Raw genomic sequence first — 21165 nt, forward strand, 5'->3', positions numbered from 1 at the left:
GAGCAATGAAGATTCAGAGTCTTCAGTGGAAAAATAATGTTGAAAGCACTTTTGAAGGATAACACGTGCAATATCAGCACCAAAGTTGAATTGTAGAGAAAAGAATGGAGCAGAGCAAAAAGTCATAGAGAAAAAGGTTGCACTGATCATATATATACTCGACGATATCATATATTAATATGGCATCATCAGTGCAAACCAATTCTCTGCTAATTAGCTCCCTTGAAATTGAAACTCAACCTAGGAATCACATAAAAGCAATGACGAAATGAAGTGAAGAAGAAGATTAAACACTTTTCCATCAACAAAAGCAACTTAAAAGAAGATGGTCCTAACATTTGACATTCAATGAATGAGATGGAGTCAATGGAAAAAAGTATTCAAGTCTTATCTCTATTACAGATAACCATACCACCAGTTCATCCATCCTTCAGGCTTTCTTTTGTTTTGGTTCTGGAGGCTTGAACACCAGACGGAACACCCAAGAGGCCATTATAGCTCCCACAAAGGGGCATATCCAGTAAACATACAGTTGGTCCCATGTATCATGACATTTGTTTATGTACGCCCATCCAAATGCCTATGCAAACAAACAACTTCCACGTTTTAGTTACATATAAAAAGCCGATTTCCCAGCAGAAAGTAATCATCTTTCGAGGAACAAAAGGTGCAAAATGAAGAAAACAATGCAGATATACACAAGCAAAGCCTTTTCAAATGGCTCCAGTTTAGTTTCTTATGGATTTTAATATATGTAAAAAACAAGTGTGTATCATTAAATACCTAATCTTTCTCTCACATACTGAGACAAAATACGTGCACAATAAATTGCACAGCTACTGTCTAATCTTTCTTGACTTTTCACAACCTCCCGAACCACCAACACCAACGGTTAGGACCACTTTTTTGGCCAAACAACTAAACATCCTAAATCACCACCTCTAATTTGCATATGAATTCAAGAGTTTATCTTTCTTAGCTAATAATTCAATTCTCATCTGCATTTGCTTTTCCATCTCTTCATCATATTCTTCACACATTGAGTCATTGTCGATGAAATTTAAGGTTGAGAAGAAACTCATGTGTCCATCCAATTAAAAAGAACAAGCAAGGTAATTCGATTGGTTTTCCTGAACGCCTAAATTATTCAAGCTGGAAAGCATTTCCAACTGATATAACATAAGAGACAAGATAACATTTGATACTAGTCTTCTTGCAACATATTGTTACATACAAATGTTACAAATGGTGTCAGAAAATTTTCATTCACACAGTAACACTTGAGAACCAGCCGAGAAGATCCGAGCGGGTTGGATATAGTTGTTATATTCAGAACTAACAAGATGCAGAACATTAAGAAAAACTACTATCCGCACAATTGTCTTACAGTCATTCCTAAATCAAATTAATGCAGTTCACAGGAGACAACCATCATTTTTAAGTTTGGATAGAAATATATAGTTTCTAAGGATTTTCAAGCAATCCAATTTATCAAGAGAGATTATGACTCTGAAAATGTAAAGATAGGACAGGTTACTCACATTGGCTGGATTCATGGAAGGCCCGGTGTATTGACCACCAGCGACAACCAATACAACAGTCACAACCGCAAGTAACCAAGTCTGTACAATAGCATTTTGAGGACCCTTGAGGATGATAAACAGAACAGCAAAGGTTATTATAAAGGTCAACACCCCCTCAGCAATGGCGCCAGTGTGCAAGTCAACTTTCAAGGTTGGGCCTCCAAGCATGTGCTTATGTTCTAGTGGCATCACCTCCATGATAGCCAATGCACCACCTACAGCACCGGCTGCCTGCCAACAAGGAATCCAAATTTACACAATTCCTTTAAAGCTTACAGCTTAAACAACAACAAAATATATAACACAACTTCGCATTCAGATTAAGGTGTATATAAGTTTTTTCCTAAGTATGATGTTGTTATTCTTTTGGAATTTCAGTAAGACCACTTGTTAGAAAGTTATGTGAACCAATTCAATTCAATTCAATACAATACAATACAAGAATATAATTTCTTTTTCTTTTTAGCTCCGATGTTTGGAAAGTATTTGATGATATGAAAGAATTCAAATATATTAATTAATTCATTTCAAATATTTCTATCAATGCCCTTATTGAAGGGAAAGATGAGATACAAAATAGGAAAATAAGTAGAGGTATCATTGTAATGTTATAAAATACAAGCCAATCTCATTTGAATTCCCACGAAAGCATACCATTTCTGGTATAATTTCTAATTCTCACAGTCCACCTGAACCACTGATATGAAGGAATTGAGTTTTCTTTTTTCCTTTCCAAACATCAAAATTAATAAAATGGAACTCAATTGAATTAAACAACCCATTCCAAGTTAAGGTTTCCAAACACTGGAAAAAAAACATACAATCAAATAGAAAAATTTGCAAAAAAGTTCCACCAAACACATCTCCAGACCTCAAAATCCCAAAATAAAGATGAAAGTAAATAGGACAGAAAAAGAGCAAGATCCAGTCCAATTAACGATTAAACCAGTGCGATAATACATACAGATGAAAGAGCAATTAACGATCAAGAAATCAATGCGATAAACACAAAAGGAAAGGGAAATTCAAATCTGTTCCACATGAAACTACTAAAGAAACATAAATTAACCTGAGCAGGAAATCTGAGAGCCATGGAGAAGAGAGTATCATCGCCAATTCCAAGAGCGTAAAAGGCAGCAGTACCAGTTGGATTGAAGCTAGCTCCACCGAAGAGCTGAGCAATCAAACCAAACAAGAAAACAAACACAAAAACAATAGAAGTAGTGATAAACAGGTTGGCCCATACGAGTTGTTGAACCCCAAGACCGGTAGCTATCAAGGAAGTAAAGAAGCCGAAGAGTGACGAACAGAAAACCCACATAAAAGTGATGGCTCCATCACCAATCGCCGCCTTTATCGCACCCATCGTTAATTCCAAAGCCCCACCTCTCCTTCACTGAGATAAGTAGGTGCGAACACCAAAATCAGCAACCGGAAAAGAGAGAAAAGGGAATTTCAGAATGGGCCTTGGTTTTTGAGGATTAAATAAGAGAAAGATCAAACGGGGTGATTGTGATGTGATTCACCTACCAAAGATCAGATTAGGTGAATTATTAATCTCTAAAAAGGCATCAGTTTGATTGATAAAAACAGAAATTGGTGTTCTAATATCTATATTTATCTCCCGTTACAACTTCCTTTCAAACTAATCATTCTTATCCTAAAAATTTAAATGTCAAGCACTGTGTTCGTACAAACATAGAATCATCGGAAAGACAAAATTTGGGGGAAAAAAATTTGCATTTCACTTCTTTTTGACAAATTTATAACACTCTGTAAATTTTGGACTGATTAACTAAAACTTTAAAGTTGAATAGTCAAATTATACAAATATTTTATTTACGGATAAATTATAAAAGGCGTAATAAATAAATTAAAACTTTAAACTATCAAAATTATAAAAATCAGGTTGTTGACGTAAGCAAAAATCATCAATTGAATCTCTATTCAAAATAAAAATCATCAATTGAGGCCTTACCGAATTACATTTGGTTGAACAATTTCGGATCCTTTTCCCCAATCCCATTTTGAATCAATATAGAAATTATTATATTCCCTATCAAATAGTCACAGTTTCTGATTTTATGATATAATGAGACTCAATTGATGATTTTTGCTTAGTTTAGGAATTTGATTCATGATTTTGATAGTTTAGCGTCTTAATTGACTTTGAAGTTTTAGTTTGGGGACTTAAATGAGTGTAATGTCATTATAAGACTAGCTCAAATTGAGAGGCAATATGATATTTAAACTCATTGCAATACCTCCTAACGAACTAAATATTTTCAAAATTAATTTTTTCGAAATACCCTTAATATATTTATCATCACTTATGATTTTACTCTTTTGACAATTTACTCTTGACTTTCTTCATTACCTCAACATCAGTCCTCACCGTGATTGATACTCTTGTATTTAAATTGAATGAATACTTGAATTTTATGCTTTTAATATTATCATCGAGAGGTACTCTTGTCTTTCTCTTTTTAGAATCCTTATTAGAAGAATCATTATTTGAAACATTCGCATTATTAAACAAACAAAAAAAGAATTTAGTATAAACGTAACTATTTCGCAGTTGATAAACTTTGTGTACTGCGAAATCAAAGAGTAAATTACATCAAAGGTACCTGAATTATACCTCAGTTCACACTTTGATACCTGGATTACATTTTGTCACAAAAATATACCTTAACTACGAGTGACCGGACAATTTAATAATTTTAACAGACAATAGCCAGTCAATTCGAATTTTGACTATTTATTCCACAATTTTTAAAAATTTGACTATTTGACCATTTTTATACAAAAACCACTCTCCTCTTAGTGTCTCTCTCTTTCTTTAACAATTTCACCAGCTCCATATTGCGACTTTAGTGATAATGGAGTGTGTTAATGTTGGTCTCAATACACTTTACAAAGCAGCTACTTTAAAAGGGATAAATTACCATGTTTATTGTTTATGCTTATGATCTTGTTCTCTTTCATTCTCACACACACTCTCTCTCTTCCCTCTCTCTCTCTCTCTCTTCGAATCTGTTCCATTGGCTTTTGTTGAAGATGAAGCTCTAGTATCTATAAATGGGCGAATCTTGGAAAGGAACCCATGGCTGAGCAAGGGCCAAAAGTCAAATTCTCATCAGATTTAGATTTTCCTATCGGTCAATAGAACTGAGATTCAAAATCAGCATCTGTTACAGTAGGACATATTCCGGAGAAATCGTTTGACAGTTCCTTATGGAGTTAAAAATTGGAGATGGGTTATGAAAATATGTTCAGATTCCATTATATAGTTGGGAATATGTTTGACAGTAATGTTTTTCTAAAGAAGCCCCTCGTATTATTATTCCCGCCTCCCTAAAACAGCAACATTTAGATGCAGTTGTTTCATCTTCTTGCTTAATAATGTCATCTCAGGCGATGGAAACAAAATGAGCAATCCAAACTGCAAGCTTTACCAAAACGTGGGTTGAATTTAGGTGAGAAAATATTGAACTGAAAATGTTAGATGCCATTGTTGATAAGTGAGAGAAAGTAATAAAAACTAACATTGTTGATAGGTGAGAGAAAATAATAAGAACAAGGAAGGAGAGAGTGAGAGAATTAGAAATTGGAAAATATTTAAGGGTATTATTGTAATTTATGTTAGTTGATTGTATTGTGGGTCCAAATTTTTAATTAAAATTAGTCAAACTCATATTGACCAGTTATTGACCTGTAAAATGCACTAAATTGTCCGGTCATCAATACTTAAGATATATTTTTGTGACAAAATGTAATCTAGGTACCAAAGAGTGAATTGATGTATAATTCAGGTACCTTTGATCACCAAACTGTGAAGACAAATGTCTTCGTAGTTTCTGAAACCCTTTCGGAGTGTGAAGGCAATTCTCCACTAAATTGTTTTCGCATTCATGAGAACCCTTCCGTAGTGGAAGCAACTGCGGATGAAATTCAAATGACTGATATGAATTTTTCCCACAGTTACTTCCATTGCGGAAGGCTTCTCACAACTACGAAGACATCTTCTTTCACAAATAAGAGGATTTCTAACACATATAATCACGCAAATACATCCTAAAACTTATTTTTAATGCATACATATGCAACTAAACATAACTTTAATCCTAATAAGGTCATTAACCACTAGAAAAACTAACCATAAACCAATACAACCCTAAATCGCACTAAAAACCCTAATCTAAACCATAAATTTGTAAGGAGGTTAAAACTTACATTCTTTCCAACATTTTCCATTGAATCGCAGCAAAAATTGAATAAGTAAGATGACCAAATCGCTCCGTAGTTGTTGTTCGCACAAATAATGTTCCGCTACGAATGTTTGAGTGATTATATATATACTGAAGGTATTTCAGAAAAGTTAACTTTAAAAGTGCCTAGTTTGGTGAGAGGTGTTGCATTGAGTTTAAATATGTAAATGAACCTCTCAATTGGTCAATTTTGAAATTTACCCTTTATTTTTAGACTAATTAATTACAATAGTCAAGTTGAAGCGTGTAAACTAATCATTTATCCTAATATATGATTGTGTACAAATTAGAACGGCTTAAGGGCCGGGTTGGGCTATACCGAGCTCGGATCGAACGCAACAAGTTTTTCAGAAACTGTTTTGTGCAAACTTAGCTCAGTCCGTTGTTATTTTAGGCAATCTCAAACTTAAATTTTAAATTCCAAACCGAGCTCAAACAAATCTACTTAAAATACGATTTTCAATAATAAAAATTAAATTTTATATTTAAAATTAGATATTTAATATACAAATATATAAATTTAATAATTAATGTCACCTTTTTTCTTTAAATCCAAACTCGCCCTAAATATAGACGGGCGTTAGCAGGACTGCATGTGAAGTCATTTTTCCTTATCCAAATACATCTCATTGGGGGCGGGGAGGGGCTGGCGGGTAAATTGCAAAAATAACCATTGGTTCAAACTACCACATAAAATATATATATATACTATTTTTTGTTCCAAAGGCTCCGAGTCTTTAAGCTCATTCTCTCACATCATATCCTCTAATTCGCTCTATTAAACTGGACCTTCTCACTTTGATTGCCAAAAGGGGCGTATCAAGTAGGTGATTCTCCTTTTTGCATTTTTTTACTCCATGCTCACCACTTAAAAAAAAACACTTTCCCCTCGTCATCATGATTAGAAACTCTATTTTTTTCTATATTACCCTCCATTTTTTATTTTATTTACTTTATTATAAGGATATTAAAAGTAATTTATATATAACATTACCTTACTTTACCCTCAAACCAAATACAACTGGTATTATTAAACCATCACTTACCTTATTTCCAAACACAACAAGGTATTTTATAGACTATTACCATTTTCATTCAACTTACCTTACCTTAGCATACTTTAATAACACCTCATCCAACCAATGCCTAAAGCACTCATGCTAACTTAGTGCATTTTTCTAGATTAAGCTTGAGCTCATACTCTCTTAGTGTTCGAAACACCGTCTCTAAGTCTGAAGCGTGCTCCTTTATGATTTTTCTTTTCACAATCATGTCGTCCATATAAATGTTGATTTTATTTACCAATGAGGTCCTTGTAGATTTGGTTAACCAGTCTCTAGTATCAAACACTTGCATTCTTTAGCCGAAAGGCATGGCCGTGTACTAGTAAGTTCCCTTAGGTGTGATGAAACTCATTTTTTTTCCATATCGTCCTTAGGAAATGGATATTTATGGTATTCAACTATTGCATCTAGTAAAGAGTAATGGCATAGTCGATGTTGAATTAATCAACATATCTATGTAGGGAAACGAATACGAGTCATTTGGGCAAGCTTTTCTTGAGATAAGTGAAGTCAACACATAACCTCCAATTTATGTTGGCCTTTTTTACTAACACCATATTTGGTAAGAAGGGAGCATAATGAATTTTTTGGATGTGGTTGATGCTTATCATCTTATCAACTTCTACTTTAATGGCTTTCTATCTATCGAGTCTGTGATTCATTTTCTTCTGCCATAGTGGTTCCACATCTCGGTATATATAGAGTGTGTGTGTAATGAAACTCTGATGACATCCTTTGGAACCCATGCAAAGGCTTTGTCATTCTTTTTCAAAGTTTACACCACGCCCTTTTTCATAGTTACAAGAAGTTCTGCTACAACTTTGATTGGATTCCTTTTGGGTAACCATACGATTTCTATCTCTCCTAGTTCTGCTCATTCTAATTCTTCCTCCTGAACTTCGGGGTCAATAGGCTTTATTTGAAGTGAGGCTATATATGTTTCCCTAACAATTACCTAATTTCATTGAGCGGTTGTCATTCCTCTTTATATAGGGATCTGCCATGCTAGATGATAGATTGATAAAGCTCCAACTGATTCTAAAAACAAAGGCCATCCTATGATATATGTAAATCTATGAGTAATGTTCTAATGACAACTAAAATTCCTTTAATGCCTAAGATAAGATAGAACAGAGATCAAGGCGCGACCGGGGACCAATTACCCACTCCGATGTTCAGGTTAACAAATTTTAACGAATTGTAGAAAAATATGTATTTGCATTGATTGTGTGACACCATGTTCTATGTGTCCGCCTCTAAATGGTGGATGTCCACTATAATGGAGAAAGTTTGTATTGTACCAAAATTGTATTCTCTGGATCCTAGACATAAATTGGGGAACATATTCCAGAATGATTTCGGAACACCTCTCATTAGTCCCCGTGTCTAAATGATTTCTCGTCTTGATATAATTTAATCCGAAGGCTCTCCTTAGGTCACGTGTACGTTCTTGCATCTCCTAATAAGGACACATGTACAAATTCTTTACATTTATTACCAAAGAGAGTAGTGGAAGTTATATACTACGCAATGTTCTAAAAATCAGCCAATGTGGGGATTTTAAGAATATCGCCCCGATTTTCTCAAGTCGGACAACACAAATCGGTTGATCGATTTTTAGCCGCCCAGGAGAGACTTCATATCAAATTAGATAGAACAGAGATCAAGGCGCAACTGAGGACCAATAACACATTCCGATGTTTAAGTTAGTGGAGCTTAGGAAGGTGAGAACTAAGCAATTAAGTACGAATTATAGAGAACATGCGTATGTGAATTGACTGTACGACACCATGTTCTATGTATCAGTCTCTAAATGGTGGATGTCCATTCTAATGGAGATAATTTGCATTGTACCAAAATTGTATTCTATGAATTCTAGGGGTAAATTGGAGAATCTATTCCAGAATGATTTTGAAACACCTCTCATTAGTCCACATGTTTAAACGATTTATCATCTTGATATAATTTGATCTGAAGGCTCTCCTTAGGTGACACGTTTTTGCATCTCCTAATGAGGACACATGTACAATCCTTTATATTTACCTGAGAAAGTGGTGGAAGTTATATACTACACAGTGTTCTAAAAATCGATCGAGATGAGGATTTTTAGAACATAATTTTGATTTCCTCAAGTCGGACGGTATAAATCAGTTGATCGATTTTTGGCTGTCCAAGCAACGCTTTTGAAAAAATTAACCTTTAAATTTATTTTATATCAATTTTGTTAATTTTAAATAAAATATTAAATAAAAAAACAAAAAAAAAATGTTAAACTATCACATGTATTTTCAAGAATGTTTTTTTTGACACATTTTGTTATTAGTGTTATTTTGTTTTTTTTACAACTATTAGTGTTATTTTGTTGATCCATTTTCTTAAGAATGTAAATAATATTAATATATATATATATTTTATCTTAAATATTTTATATTATTATTATTTTTAAATAGTTATAATTCATATTTTAATTATATTTATATAATAATCTATTTAATAAAAAATGAAAAATATAAAAACTACAAGTTCAATTAATTCACGATTAATTTTTAAGGATCTTATTTGTTTAGCGATCTAATTTTTTCACAATCATGATATTATGATTGAGGATTAGAGATGATATATTTTTTTTACGAACCTTAACTTTGATATGATTATCCCAGTAAATATACTTTTCGTCAACCAAAAAAGTTGTAATTTTTTTTATCCAACTGTAGTGGAGACTTTTTTTACAATTATTTAAAAATTAAAGCATTATAGGAAGAACAATTTTGTATTTCGTATCCTAGTTATTAAAAAGGAAAAAATTTACTTTCTTTCCCCACCAAAAAAATAAAAAGAAAAAAAGAAAAGGGTTTTATTTGGAGGAAGCAATGGGCCCAGAAATGAAAGCAGAGCCCAAACTAATGGCTAATAAACAAAGGAACCGAGCTAACGGAAATGGATTAGGATATAGCCGTTGGGAGCTTTGCAACGGCTATTTTTCCATATCATATCTGAGACTTTTTTTCTTCTTTCCTTTTATATATCGGATTTTAACTCAATTCTAAATCACATTGCGAACCAGTTCATCAGCTCTGAACTTACTTATTTCCATATCAGAAATCCAAACCCTAAAAAAAATTCTCTCTCTCTTTCCATCTTTAAATCTCAGATTAACACTCATATTACCATTTCTACATCAATTTCAGGTACGCCTTCCATTTTCGATCACTCTATTCTGCTATCTTCTCACTGAAATTCAGCAGCGCCGCATCCATTTTTAACGAGTTCACAAAGGTTAGTTTTTAGTTCTTCGCCTTAATTTTTGATCTATCTATGTAAACTCTGAAGTTTACCTCTTCGACTTTGTTTTTGATTTATGTATGTAGACTATTAAGTTTCTATATCCAGTCTAAATTGATAGTTTTAAACCATGAAGACGAGAGCTTTTGTGTATGGCATTGGCAATTTGGGTGTTTTTGGGGCTTATGTTAATTCAGATTTTCTGGGTGCTGTTTTTGCAGATTTGATAGGAAAGTTCAGAGCTTGTAAAGAAGATGAATGACTTAATGACCAAATCCTTTGTCAGCTATGTGGACCTTAAAAAAGAAGCCATGAAAGATCTTGAAGCTGGTCCAGATCTAGAGATGGGAAATGCATCAGCCATGGACCGTAACCTTGGGCTATTCCTTGAAGAAGCTGAGAATGTCAAAAAGGAAATGAATACAATCCGTGAGATTCTAATCAGTCTCCAAGAATCCAATGAAGAAAGCAAATCTCTTCACAAACCAGAGGCCTTAAAATCACTGCGCAGCAAGATCAATGCAGACATTATTGCTGTCCAGAAAAAGGCCAGGACAATCAAATCTCAGCTTGAAGAGATGGACCGTGCCAATGATGCTAACAGGCGCTTATCTGGATTCAAGGAAGGAACTCCAATTTATAGAACTAGACTTGCAGTCACTACTGGTTTGAGAAAGAAGTTGAAAGAACTTATGATGGAATTTCAGGGGTTAAGGCTGAAAACCATAACTGAGTACAAAGAAACTGTAGGGAGGAGATACTACACAGTTACAGGAGAGTACCCAGATGAGGAAGTGATTGAAAAGATCATATCAGATGGAAGTGGAGGGGAGGGGTTTCTGAAAAAAGCAATACAGGAGCATGGAAGAGGGAAAGTGTTGGAGACGGTGGTGGAGATACAGGACAGGCATGATGCGGCGAAAGAGATAGAGAAGAGCTTGTTGGAGCTGCATCAACTGTTTATGGATATGTCAGTAATGGTTGAGGCACAGGGGGAACAATTGGATGATATTGAACACCATGTGTTGAATGCTAGCCATTATGTTAAGGATGGGTCTAAAGAGCTGAAGAGTGCTAAAGGTTATCAGAGAAGCAGCAGGAAGTGGATGATCATTGGGATTATACTTCTGTTGCTTATTATTCTTGCTATTATTGTACCTATTGCTACTAGCTTTAGTGATTCTTAGGGAGGATTTAATACCCTGTTATTCCTTCTGGTTTTCTTTTGAGACATTGGATTTAGTCCTTGTTCTGGGACTAGTTGAGGGTTCTGCTTGTTTGGTATTCGTTTATTCTTTCAACATTCTAAAGTGTAATGGCTAAGATTTTGGAACTGAAAACTTCTATATTATTTCAGAAACCTCTGTTTTTCTTTCTATTTTGTAGAGTAAAATAATTGAAGCTGAAATAGTTTTGTATAAATAACTTGCGCTTAAGGAGGTATGAAGTGATGTGGAAACTTCCCAACTTCAAACAATCTTCCTAGGGTTCAAAATGACACAGAAGACAAAATTTTCAATCCATATAAGCCAATTTTGGTTTTAGTGTTTTAGTGTATTTGCTCTTTTATGAGCTAGTAGAAGATCGTGTATGATTTCCCAAACATGCAACATTAGGCAGGTAAAACTCATGGCCACTCTCAACTTCTTTCTTACTTCAAAACCGGGTATAAACCATTTTCCGGAGATAACACTTGTCACAATTATAGATAGGGATTATCTAGGTATTATTAGGTGGTTAATTGTTTTTACATTAAGTGGTATTTAGCCTTAATAGATGTTATTTAGGAATGTTTACAGCTGTGGCTGTTATTAGACCTATTTAGAGTGAATTGCTATATTTCCTATGCTTATTTAAGGTAGGTTATATTTCCTATTATTATTTAAGGTAGGTTAGAATTAATATGGTGATTTAAGGTAAGTTAGAATAATCAGGGCCATGAATTTAGGAAGACTAATATACTTTCCTTTTCCCATTTTTCCTATTTAAGAGAATTGTACTGTACCAATTCATTATGCAATTGATTAATGAAATCTTTATTTTTTTCTTCTGAATTCTCTCTCTTTTCTATGTTTATCTCGATCTTTCTCTAACCTTCTCGCTTCTTTCTCTCTTCTTCTCTTATCCTAAAATCTTTTCTGCCCTAATCTTACTGTCAGAAATCCTAATCCTGACAACACTCTTACTTCAAAACCCGGTATGATTTCCCAATCACATAGTCATTCAACTTTTTCTTTTCTAATCAAATAACTCTCAATCAAAACCAAAAAATTTAAAAACAAAAGTTTAGAATATCATTTTCATCAACTTGAGTGGTCAAAGGTTGAGTGAAATTTTATGTCCCGTTTTGAAGTTGAGTGACCATCGTATTAATAGAGATAAAGTTGAATGACTATACGTGACTTATTCCATTAGCTGAATCCTTCATTGACTTCCTTTCTGGTGTACTTGTTGTATATTGAAAGTGTGATTGATCTTCCAGGAAGTGATAACGTAGAAAGAAAAGAAACAAAAATTCAAAATTCAAGATTTCCAATAATGGAGACAGAAATGATATGGTTATATTGCTCAATGAATAAAATGTACATATATATATATGCAGAGTTGTGACAAATATTCTCTCTTTTGATATGAATTCTACTATACTTTTCCTATTGGCAGAGGTTGTCCGAGTTTTTCCACCTCAACTGCTTCCATAATCAGATGAATTCTATCTTAATTTTCTTATTGGCAGAGCTTGTCCAAAGAGTTTTTCAACCTCAACCGCCTCCATTTTCAGATCATCTAATATATCCATTTCTTCCTTACTCAGCTCTTTCAAGAAAAATTCCTCATCTCTTTGGAGCTCTTTAAATCCTTCTATTAATTTCTGAAATAAGTTCGCTTCAGTTTTCCCCACCTTCTCTACCTGTTCTTCAATTTCTTCAACCTCCTTTATGATGGTCTTTTCTCCTTCCTCTACAGTCTTCTCCAGTCTCTCCACCAGGGGAGGCTCAGGACCGCAAGTATTATCCGTTCTAATGAACTTGTTAAAATCTCGTCCTACACTTTTAGCAGCCGCTTCCAGTTGTGGTACGATGCTTTCTGGTAAAACTGCACTTCTTGTGTACACAACAGCACCACCATATCCATCCCATGCATCATTCCTGCCTCGGTAGTAAACAAATACGTAATCATCACTGGAGTTTTCCATCTTTGCTGACAAAATATACCTGAATATGCCATATATGATACTGGTTAGTTAATTTCACTGAATTCAGCAAAACTTAAACAATCACAATAATCAAAGCTGTAGGAGAAATATGTAATCATCAATGCAATCCTCTGTTTTTATAAATATATAGCATCTACCAAACTGCAAAAATGGTGTAAAATGCATAGTGAGTTCTGAAATCTCTGTGCTCAGTAATTATTTCTATTATAAATCACTAACACAACTATGAAACCAAACTGCTAGATGATGTCTTGCCTCAACAAACTGAAACTACACAAGCAACAGCTGTTGTCTGAAGGGTTAAAATCTATTTATGATATAGGGGAAAAAAATATTTTTCTTTTTCGTCAGCTGTCTCAGGGACCATTTTATGACCAAATTATCAATCAAAGATTGTAGGGACTAACTGTGACAAAAAATGCAAGTTCATTGGATCCAATATGAGCCAAGTTTAGAGATCATATATATGCATTGAGCCAAGTACACGACCTGATTTTTTGTGTTCCGCTAAAAATTTACTGTCCAACTAATCAAGAAAATTTGTCAATCGCCATTGATATAGTGGTAGCAATTCATCATCATTACTGTAGCATAAACCTTTTTATGAAGAGCATGTAAAATCCTACTCTATTGGGACTTCTGGAAGTTCTTCACTTAGTATTTGGAGCCATTATAGGACATAAGACTAATTATGTTCATAGCACAAAAGAAAAGATTCAGATCAAATTAGAAGAATAATAGGACAAGGGCATACCAATCATCTTGATAATGAAGATACTCATTATCATGATTGTAGAGTATTCCAGGCTGCAAGGGGTCTTGGACGAACTTCTGTGTAGCTGATCTAGTGAAAAAGCCAGTGTCTGGAGTTCGTATTCTCCACGACAAATTTCCCACAAGTTTGTCAGATTCTGTATGGAATTCATGCAATTGGCAGTCAAAAGCATCAAAGGTAGGATTGAGGCCACTAGTAATAAACCACTTCCCACTAAAATCTGCAATGTTAAAACTTTTAACGAGCGCAGCAGGATCAGGGACAGGAAATTCCCCAACATCAGATTTCCGAGGAACACACTTCTTTCTTGAGACTGCACACTCATTGAACTGATCAACAACACTGTTTTCGAAGAGGTCTCCACATTTGATCTACAAAATTACAATGGAGTATAACTCTTACATAACCTTGAATTGCCTCCATATATAAGAGGCAACCACATTGTTAAGCTGCTAATTTTACTGAAAGCTGAGGCTCATAGAGTAAGCCCCTCTTCTGCAGGGCATTAATTTATTATTTTCAAAACATCAGCTCACATATCCCAATTATGATTTAGTATGCAGATATGTCTTCTGAAGAATATAACTAACCTGGCATTCGGTTTCGTCAGGCCGGTTATTGCATGTCTGGAGGCAAGCAACATTAGCAGCACATGCTGGGTTTGCAATGCATTTAGCCAATTCTAACCTAACAAGAGAATAATAAGGCTGTTAAGTAAGATACTCATGGCACAGTTTTTTCATACTGAACAATGAATGGACTAGAAATCTGAATAAACAATTAAGCATCAACAGCATATAGATATTATTAAGCTACAGCATATACAGAAATGACAGGAAATGTTAATAAACTATTGAAGTTTTAAATTTAAATTACCTGCATTCCTTCAATAAGCAACTACAAGTTTTGAGAGCATCAACAGCATCAGCTGATGGAATGACCAATAATGCACAAGCCAATAATCCCGCCACTTTCAACAACTGCAATTGGCTCTTTTCTTTGAGGACGTTTGACAAACTCACCATCAGAGAATTAAACATTTCTTTTGCCTTTATGAAGGATCAAGAGGAAAAAGAGAAAAAAAGAGAGTTAAAGATAAGATCATAGGGCTGAAATGAAAGCAACTCCCCAATAGAAAAGAGGCAAAGGCATCATATTTTAGGAACTACCTGATTTCCAGCTGCACCAGCGCTACAGAATGAGGAAAACTTCTTTGTCCAGCCTGAGAATTGATGTGAGCATCTTAGCTCGAGCCCACCATAATTCCTATGAGTTCTTATCAACTGAACATACCTTGACTTTCTGCTATTCGCCCGAAATTTTAACTGAATTGTTCTCCTCCATTTAAATATTTCATTAGTTGCAATTCCTGATCTGATGCTTGAACTACTGATACTTTCTTCATGAGATAAGAAGATTGAGTTTGCTGCCAACGCCATACTTGAGTCTCTAGACTCCCAATTGCAATCTAAGAATGAGAAAACTAGTTGGTTGAAATTCAGTTTCTAGCCCCCTAAACCAACCCATAAAAATTCAAACTAGCAAAAACATTTACTTCTTCCCTCAAATCTGACGAGTTCACATACTTACTATACAAATTAGTCGAATTAAACTAGGCCCAGACATGAATTAAAAACTAGAAAACATAACCCAAATGGGGGTGCGTGCCTGCTTGGCATTGAAAAGGAACATTTATCAGAAGAGCAATCAATTTTCTCAAATTGCCAAGTGAAAACAATTAATGAAAAAAAAAGAGGATTCAACAGGAAAGTTTTAATTAGAAGAAAAAAGATAGATACATTAAATGTGTGGGGGAGAGGAGTTGCTGACCTTGAAGAGGATATGGAGCTCTTCGTGAGAAGTAGGATATGAATTTGGCGCGGGAGGGGAAGGCAGTGGAAGTTGATAAGAAATTCGTGTGGAATACGGACTTGAAACGTGGATTTCTTAACTGATTTTTGTTCATTCATTTTGTTGATTGCATGAGCAGAACCAGATCTTCTTAGCCCATTTCAATATTGGAATTGGGCCCAACCCACGAAACATCCTCAATTTTAGGATTTTTTCTATATTCAGAAAAATGTATTCAATAATTCAAGAAAAATAAAGTTTTTATTTAATTAACTGAAAATAAAATAAAATAAAATAATTGCACCAATTGAACATCGAGAATAAGTTCCTTGTCTTTAATTTTTGTTTCCCTAATTGAACCGATTGAACCTTGCTGAAATGGATAAATCGTAATGATTTTAATTTTTTTTTTCATCTTCAAGTTTTTTCAACAAGTCATTGAATTTGTTTCTTTATTATTTCAACAATAAAGTTATTTAATCACTGAAATAAGGATGCGGTATAATCCTAATCAGAACCTAAGACTTTCTCGCTATTGTCGAGCTCCAAATCGCCGCCGCCTGCATCCCTCCTCAATGGAATCCCTAATTAACCAAAGCTCACAAATCACGCTGGAAGAAGAAACCAACTCCGACCTCATCCTCCAACCCGAAGATACTGCTACCTAAACTAACCAGAAATCATGGAGTCTAATCAGGGCTTTCCTCATGGACCGGCCGGTAAAGACTACTTTTATGAAAACGACACTGGCCGATGTCTAGAGCCCGTCAAAAGGACTGTATATCGAGGATCTTGGGCCGAATCTGTTTCGTTTTGAATTCTACCACCCCTGGGAACGTGACAGAGTAGCTCAAGGGGGACCTTGGACCTTTGATCAGCAGCTGTTGCTCATGAAACGTCTCGAAGACGGACAAGACCCTATGGAGATTCGTTTATCACATGTTGATTTTTGGGTGCAGGTTTTTGACCTCCCTGCAGGTTTTATGTCGGAAAAAGTAGCCGCTGGCATCGATAAGTTCGTGGGCATTTACGTGGAAGCAGACCCTAATAATTTCACTGGAGTGGCACGCTCTTACCTCAGAATAAGGGTATCCATCAATGTATTTCACCCGCTTAAGAGGAAAATGAAGATCAGTTTGGCTGGCAGAACAATTTTTTGGGTGAATTTCAAATACGAACGCCTCCCGACGTTCTGCTTCGTGTGTGGCCATATTGGGCATACAGACAAATTCTGCTCGACCTTACTGACAGTTGAAGATCCTTTGAAGGTGGAACGGGCCTACGGGGCGTGGCTGCGTGCCCCTACGCGTAGAAACCAGAGTATGCCCCAATCTCGCTTCCTGCTTCAGCGCCCGCTGCAGGTCCTGTCTCAATCGGATGGAAACATAATGGCATCCAGTGCTGCTGGTGGTTCAGGCCAAAAGAACACATCTGTAACTTTCCCTCAATCAGCAAAAGTCGTCCCACCAGGCTTTAGAGCACTGAACCGAGAAGATGAGGTGAGTCCATGGAAAGAAAACCTATCACAGACAGAAGAGGAGGTATGCATTCTGAATGACCCTAAGAGGAAGAGATTGGAGGAAGGGGAACACAGGAACCAAACAGAAACACCTGGCTTCATGGAATGTGACTCAGGCACCCCGAAAGCACCGTTAGAAGAGCAGATACATGAGCATCCTATCTTGGAACTACCGGGGGATAGGCAACGCCCGGACAGTTCGTCAGCTTGGTGAGTTAGTGTCTAATTTTCATCCTGATTTTATTTTTCTAATGGAGGTCAAATGTAGTAGAGCAAAAGTTGAGGCAATAAAAAAGAAACTTTCTTACACTGGTTTATTCTTTGTGGACCCTGTTAACCTGGGTGGTGGTTTGGCTTTATTCTGGAAAGTGTCTGACACTGCTCACTTGCTTGGTTTCTCCTTTAATTATATTGATTTTCGTGTTACTATATGTGGTTTGCCGGAGTATCGATTAACCGGATTCTACGGGTGCCCTGAAAGGTCTCAGCGTGATGTTTCTTGGCAACTTTTAAAGGATTTAGGAACATCTGTTAATGTTCTGTGGGCTCTAATTGGGGATTTCAACGATCTCCTTTCTGATACTGAGAAAAAAAGGGGCAACAGGCATCCTCCACACCTAATCAGAGGCTTTAGGGAAGTAGTAGAAACTTGTGGTTTAGCCGAAATTAAAATGCTGGGATATCCCTTCACTTGGGAGAGAGGCCGGGGATCTCAATTCTGTATTGAGGAAAAGCTTGATAGAGCCCTTGCAAACGACAGGTGGCTATCTTTGTTTAGCCAAACTACAGTTAGGAATGAGGATGCGCAGAGCAGCGATCACTCGACTTTATTCCTCGCTCCACTAATCCTAACGACAGCTCCGCCAAAGCAATTCCGATTTGAGAACTCGTGGATTGCAGAAACTGACAGCACGACTCAAGTTACGGCGGCTTGGGGTGATTTTGCTGGTAATGATCTAATTGAAAAACATCAGCGTTGTGGTAGTTTGTTGGACGCCTGGGGCAGATCAGTTCGTGCTCGTTTTAAAGGACAGATTAGATTATGCAGTACAGAAATTCGTCGGCTAAAAAATAAAATGGATCCTCTCTCACTTGCTCTATTCCAGCAGGCTCGGGTCAGGCTAGATGAGCTTCTTCTTCAGCAAGAGGAATATTGGAAGCAGCGCAGTAAGAAGATGTGGTTACAAGCATGGGACCAAAATACAAAGTTTTTCCAGTCAGCGATAAACACCAGAAGAAAGAAAAACATAATCAGCTGATTAAGGGATGATACATGCACATAGGTCGACTGGCAGTCCGGTTTAGGTACGTTGATCTATGAATATTTCAATGGCATTTTTACTTCTACTGGCTGCAATCCTGGATCGATTTTAGAAAATGTGCAACCAAGGATTACTGCATAACTCAACTCTGAACTACTTCTTCCGTACTCAGCGGATGAAATTAAACAGGTTGTCTTCTCCATGCATCCGGATAAAAGCCCAGGTCCTGATGGGTTTAATCCTTGCTTCTACCAACATTACTGGGGCTTGGTAGGGCCGGACGTCGTTAAGGCTTGTATACAGTGGTTAAATGCGGGGGTATTTCCGGAGTCAATTCATGACACAACAATCGTCCTAATCCCGAAAAAAGCTCAGCCGGAAAAGGTCACCGAACTAAGGCATATAGCTCTCTGCAACGTGATATACAAGATTTTGGCTATAGTCATTGCTAATAGGCTAAAAAAGGTTCTAAACCTGATAATTTCACAAAACCAGAGCGCTTTCATTCCAGGCCGCCTAATCTCTGACAACATAATGGTCGCTTTTTAGGTAAATCACTACTTAAACCGTAAGACTCAGGGCCGGGTTGGTTAGGCTTCACTGAAATTAGACATGGCTAAAGCATATGATAGAGTGGAATGGGATTTTTTGAGGCAGATTATGAGGAAATTAGGCTTTGCAGAGCAATGGATTTCCCTGGTAATGCAGTGTGTCACAAAGGTAAAGTACAACATTGTAAATGGCATTAACTCGATGGGTCCGATTCTACCACAAATGGGTCTCAAACAGGGTGACCCTATCTCCCCTTACTTATTCTTGATATGTGCGGAAGGGTTATCTGCCTCACTAATAGCTCTAGAGAGCCGAGGCCTAATACACAGTTGCCGTGTTGCTAGAGCAGCCCCTCCAATCTCCCATTTGCTATTCGCTGATGATAGCTACCTATTTTTCAAAGCGACTATAGAGGAAGCTCAAGCAGTTAAAACTTGCCTACAGCAGTATGAAGCAGCTTCTGGACAGCAGATAAACTTTACGAAGTCATCATTGACCTTTAGCAAAAATTGCAGTGTTGTGACCCGTGATATGCTTAGTTCTCTGCTTGGGATCTCTTCTGTTCAGACACCTGGTATGTACCTTGGTTTACCTTCTCTGGTTGCATGGTGCAGAACTGAGGTGTTCCAGTATATTGCAGATAGAGTCCGTGCAAGGATAACATGCTGGAAGGCAAAGTTCCTATCGAGCGCGGGTAAGGAAATTCTATTGAAGTCTATTATTCAGGCTCTCCCATCTTATGCAATGAGCCTGTTCCTTCTTCCCAAAAGATTATGTGAGGAGCTGGAGCGAATGATGAACTCCTTTTGGTGGGGTTCGGCTGGGTCTGCAGGTACGGGCCTGCACTGGAAGTCCTGGGAGAAATTATGTGAACCGAAATATGATGGTGGTCTGGGGTTCAGAAGTCTACAACAATTCAACCTAGCCCTCTTGGCTAAACAAGGTTGGCGTCTACTCACAAACCATAACTCACTTGTTGCTCGTGTATACAAAGCCACGTACTTTCTTCACAACTCCTTTCTGAATGCTGAACTTGGCCCCAATCCTAGCTTTATCTGGAGGAGCATCTTAGCATCCAAACCAGCAATTGTTTCCAACGCTAGGATGGTGGTAGGCAACGGGGCGTCTATAAACATATGGGAGGACCCATGGCTCCCAGATATTGATAACCCTTATGTGGAAAGTAGTCGTCTGGACGGCTTAAGTAGCGACAGGGTTGATAGTCTTTGTTCACACGATGCTGCGTGGGATATGAATATGGTTCAGGGACTGTTCACGGAAAGGGATGCCTCACTAATCCGCAACATTCCGCTCAGTCATAGACGCGTAACCGACTCGTGGGAATGGTCAAGAGACCCAAAAGGCCATTTTAGTGTAAAAGGAGCATATGCCTACATCAGGTCTGCTGCACAGCGAACACCGCAATCTGGCACCCCTCCCCTAATTTGGAAATCTGTCTGGTCTCTGTGGGTTCCCCCAAGGGTCCGGAATTTCTTGTGGCGCACGTTGTCAGGGTGCCTCCCAACCTTACAGGCCCTTCTGAACACACACGTACCTATTAAGTTGACATGTCCGTTATGCAGAGCTACCGTTGAGGATGCCTTTCATGTTTTGGTATCATGCAAAACTGCTTGGCTGTTTTGGAACTGTTCGCCGTTCTCCGATCAGAGTAGTCGTTGCTCAAACTTCGCCGAATTCTGGGACTTAATGCAAAATAACTTTCAGGATTTGGTAGCCCTTGTCGCAGTTGGTTGCTGGTTCTTGTGGATGAACAGAAATAGCAAGGTTTGGT

The 21165-nt window shown here is 36.8% G+C and overlaps 3 protein-coding genes across 5 annotated transcripts; 1 reads left to right on the forward strand and 2 right to left on the reverse strand.

Annotated features, from left to right (window-relative positions):
• Window positions 1–274: 274 nt before the first annotated feature.
• Window positions 275–3301, reverse strand: LOC136206778 (aquaporin SIP1-1-like). The gene is made up of 3 exons (XM_065997943.1): window positions 2653–3301; window positions 1542–1814; window positions 275–580 (listed from the first exon to the last, which is right to left on the reverse strand). The coding sequence occupies exons 1-3, from the start codon at window positions 2947–2949 to the stop codon at window positions 431–433; spliced, it is 720 nt and encodes a 239-aa protein (XP_065854015.1). The 5' UTR covers window positions 2950–3301; the 3' UTR covers window positions 275–430.
• A 6634-nt stretch (window positions 3302–9935) lies between these two features.
• Window positions 9936–11578, forward strand: LOC136205275 (syntaxin-related protein KNOLLE). The gene is made up of 2 exons (XM_065995801.1): window positions 9936–10194; window positions 10422–11578. The coding sequence occupies exon 2, from the start codon at window positions 10455–10457 to the stop codon at window positions 11385–11387; it is 933 nt and encodes a 310-aa protein (XP_065851873.1). The 5' UTR covers window positions 9936–10194; window positions 10422–10454; the 3' UTR covers window positions 11388–11578.
• A 1163-nt stretch (window positions 11579–12741) lies between these two features.
• On the reverse strand, window positions 12742–16144 carry LOC136206986 (violaxanthin de-epoxidase, chloroplastic). 3 transcript variants are annotated; one of them, XM_065998218.1, is made up of 7 exons: window positions 16020–16067; window positions 15780–15857; window positions 15359–15657; window positions 15066–15238; window positions 14780–14876; window positions 14169–14560; window positions 12742–13412 (listed from the first exon to the last, which is right to left on the reverse strand). In XM_065998218.1, the coding sequence occupies exons 3-7, from the start codon at window positions 15626–15628 to the stop codon at window positions 12911–12913; spliced, it is 1434 nt and encodes a 477-aa protein (XP_065854290.1). In that variant the 5' UTR covers window positions 15629–15657; window positions 15780–15857; window positions 16020–16067; the 3' UTR covers window positions 12742–12910. The 3 variants fall into 3 exon arrangements, with proteins under 3 accessions (XP_065854290.1, XP_065854289.1, XP_065854291.1); XM_065998217.1 differs by lacking the exon at window positions 15780–15857 and having other exon boundaries at window positions 16020–16144; XM_065998219.1 differs by lacking the exons at window positions 15780–15857; window positions 16020–16067 and having other exon boundaries at window positions 15359–15411; window positions 15483–15608.
• Between the last annotated feature and the right edge of the window lie 5021 nt (window positions 16145–21165).

Source organism: Euphorbia lathyris, chromosome 9 (genome assembly GCF_963576675.1).
Source record: "Euphorbia lathyris chromosome 9, ddEupLath1.1, whole genome shotgun sequence".
Lineage (NCBI taxonomy): Eukaryota > Viridiplantae > Streptophyta > Magnoliopsida > Malpighiales > Euphorbiaceae > Euphorbia > Euphorbia lathyris.

What these genes read in the sequence shown, in the direction of transcription:
- LOC136205275 (XM_065995801.1), top strand. Translation starts at nt 10,455, where the DNA reads ATGAATGACTTAATGACCAAATCCTTTGTCAGCTATGTGGACCTTAAA.
- LOC136206986 (XM_065998217.1), bottom strand. Translation starts at nt 15,628, where the DNA reads ATGGCGTTGGCAGCAAACTCAATCTTCTTATCTCATGAAGAAAGTATC. An exon ending in CTGGTGCAGCTGGAAATCAG is followed by an intron (nt 15,239 to 15,358) that starts GTAGTTCCTAAA and finishes TCCTTCATAAAG; the next exon opens with GCAAAAGAAATGTTTAATTC. An exon ending in CTGACGAAACCGAATGCCAG is followed by an intron (nt 14,561 to 14,779) that starts GTTAGTTATATT and finishes GTAATTTTGTAG; the next exon opens with ATCAAATGTGGAGACCTCTT.
- LOC136206778 (XM_065997943.1), bottom strand. Translation starts at nt 2,949, where the DNA reads ATGGGTGCGATAAAGGCGGCGATTGGTGATGGAGCCATCACTTTTATG. An exon ending in CTCTCAGATTTCCTGCTCAG is followed by an intron (nt 1,815 to 2,652) that starts GTTAATTTATGT and finishes CCTTGTTGGCAG; the next exon opens with GCAGCCGGTGCTGTAGGTGG. An exon ending in CTTCCATGAATCCAGCCAAT is followed by an intron (nt 581 to 1,541) that starts GTGAGTAACCTG and finishes TTGTTTGCATAG; the next exon opens with GCATTTGGATGGGCGTACAT.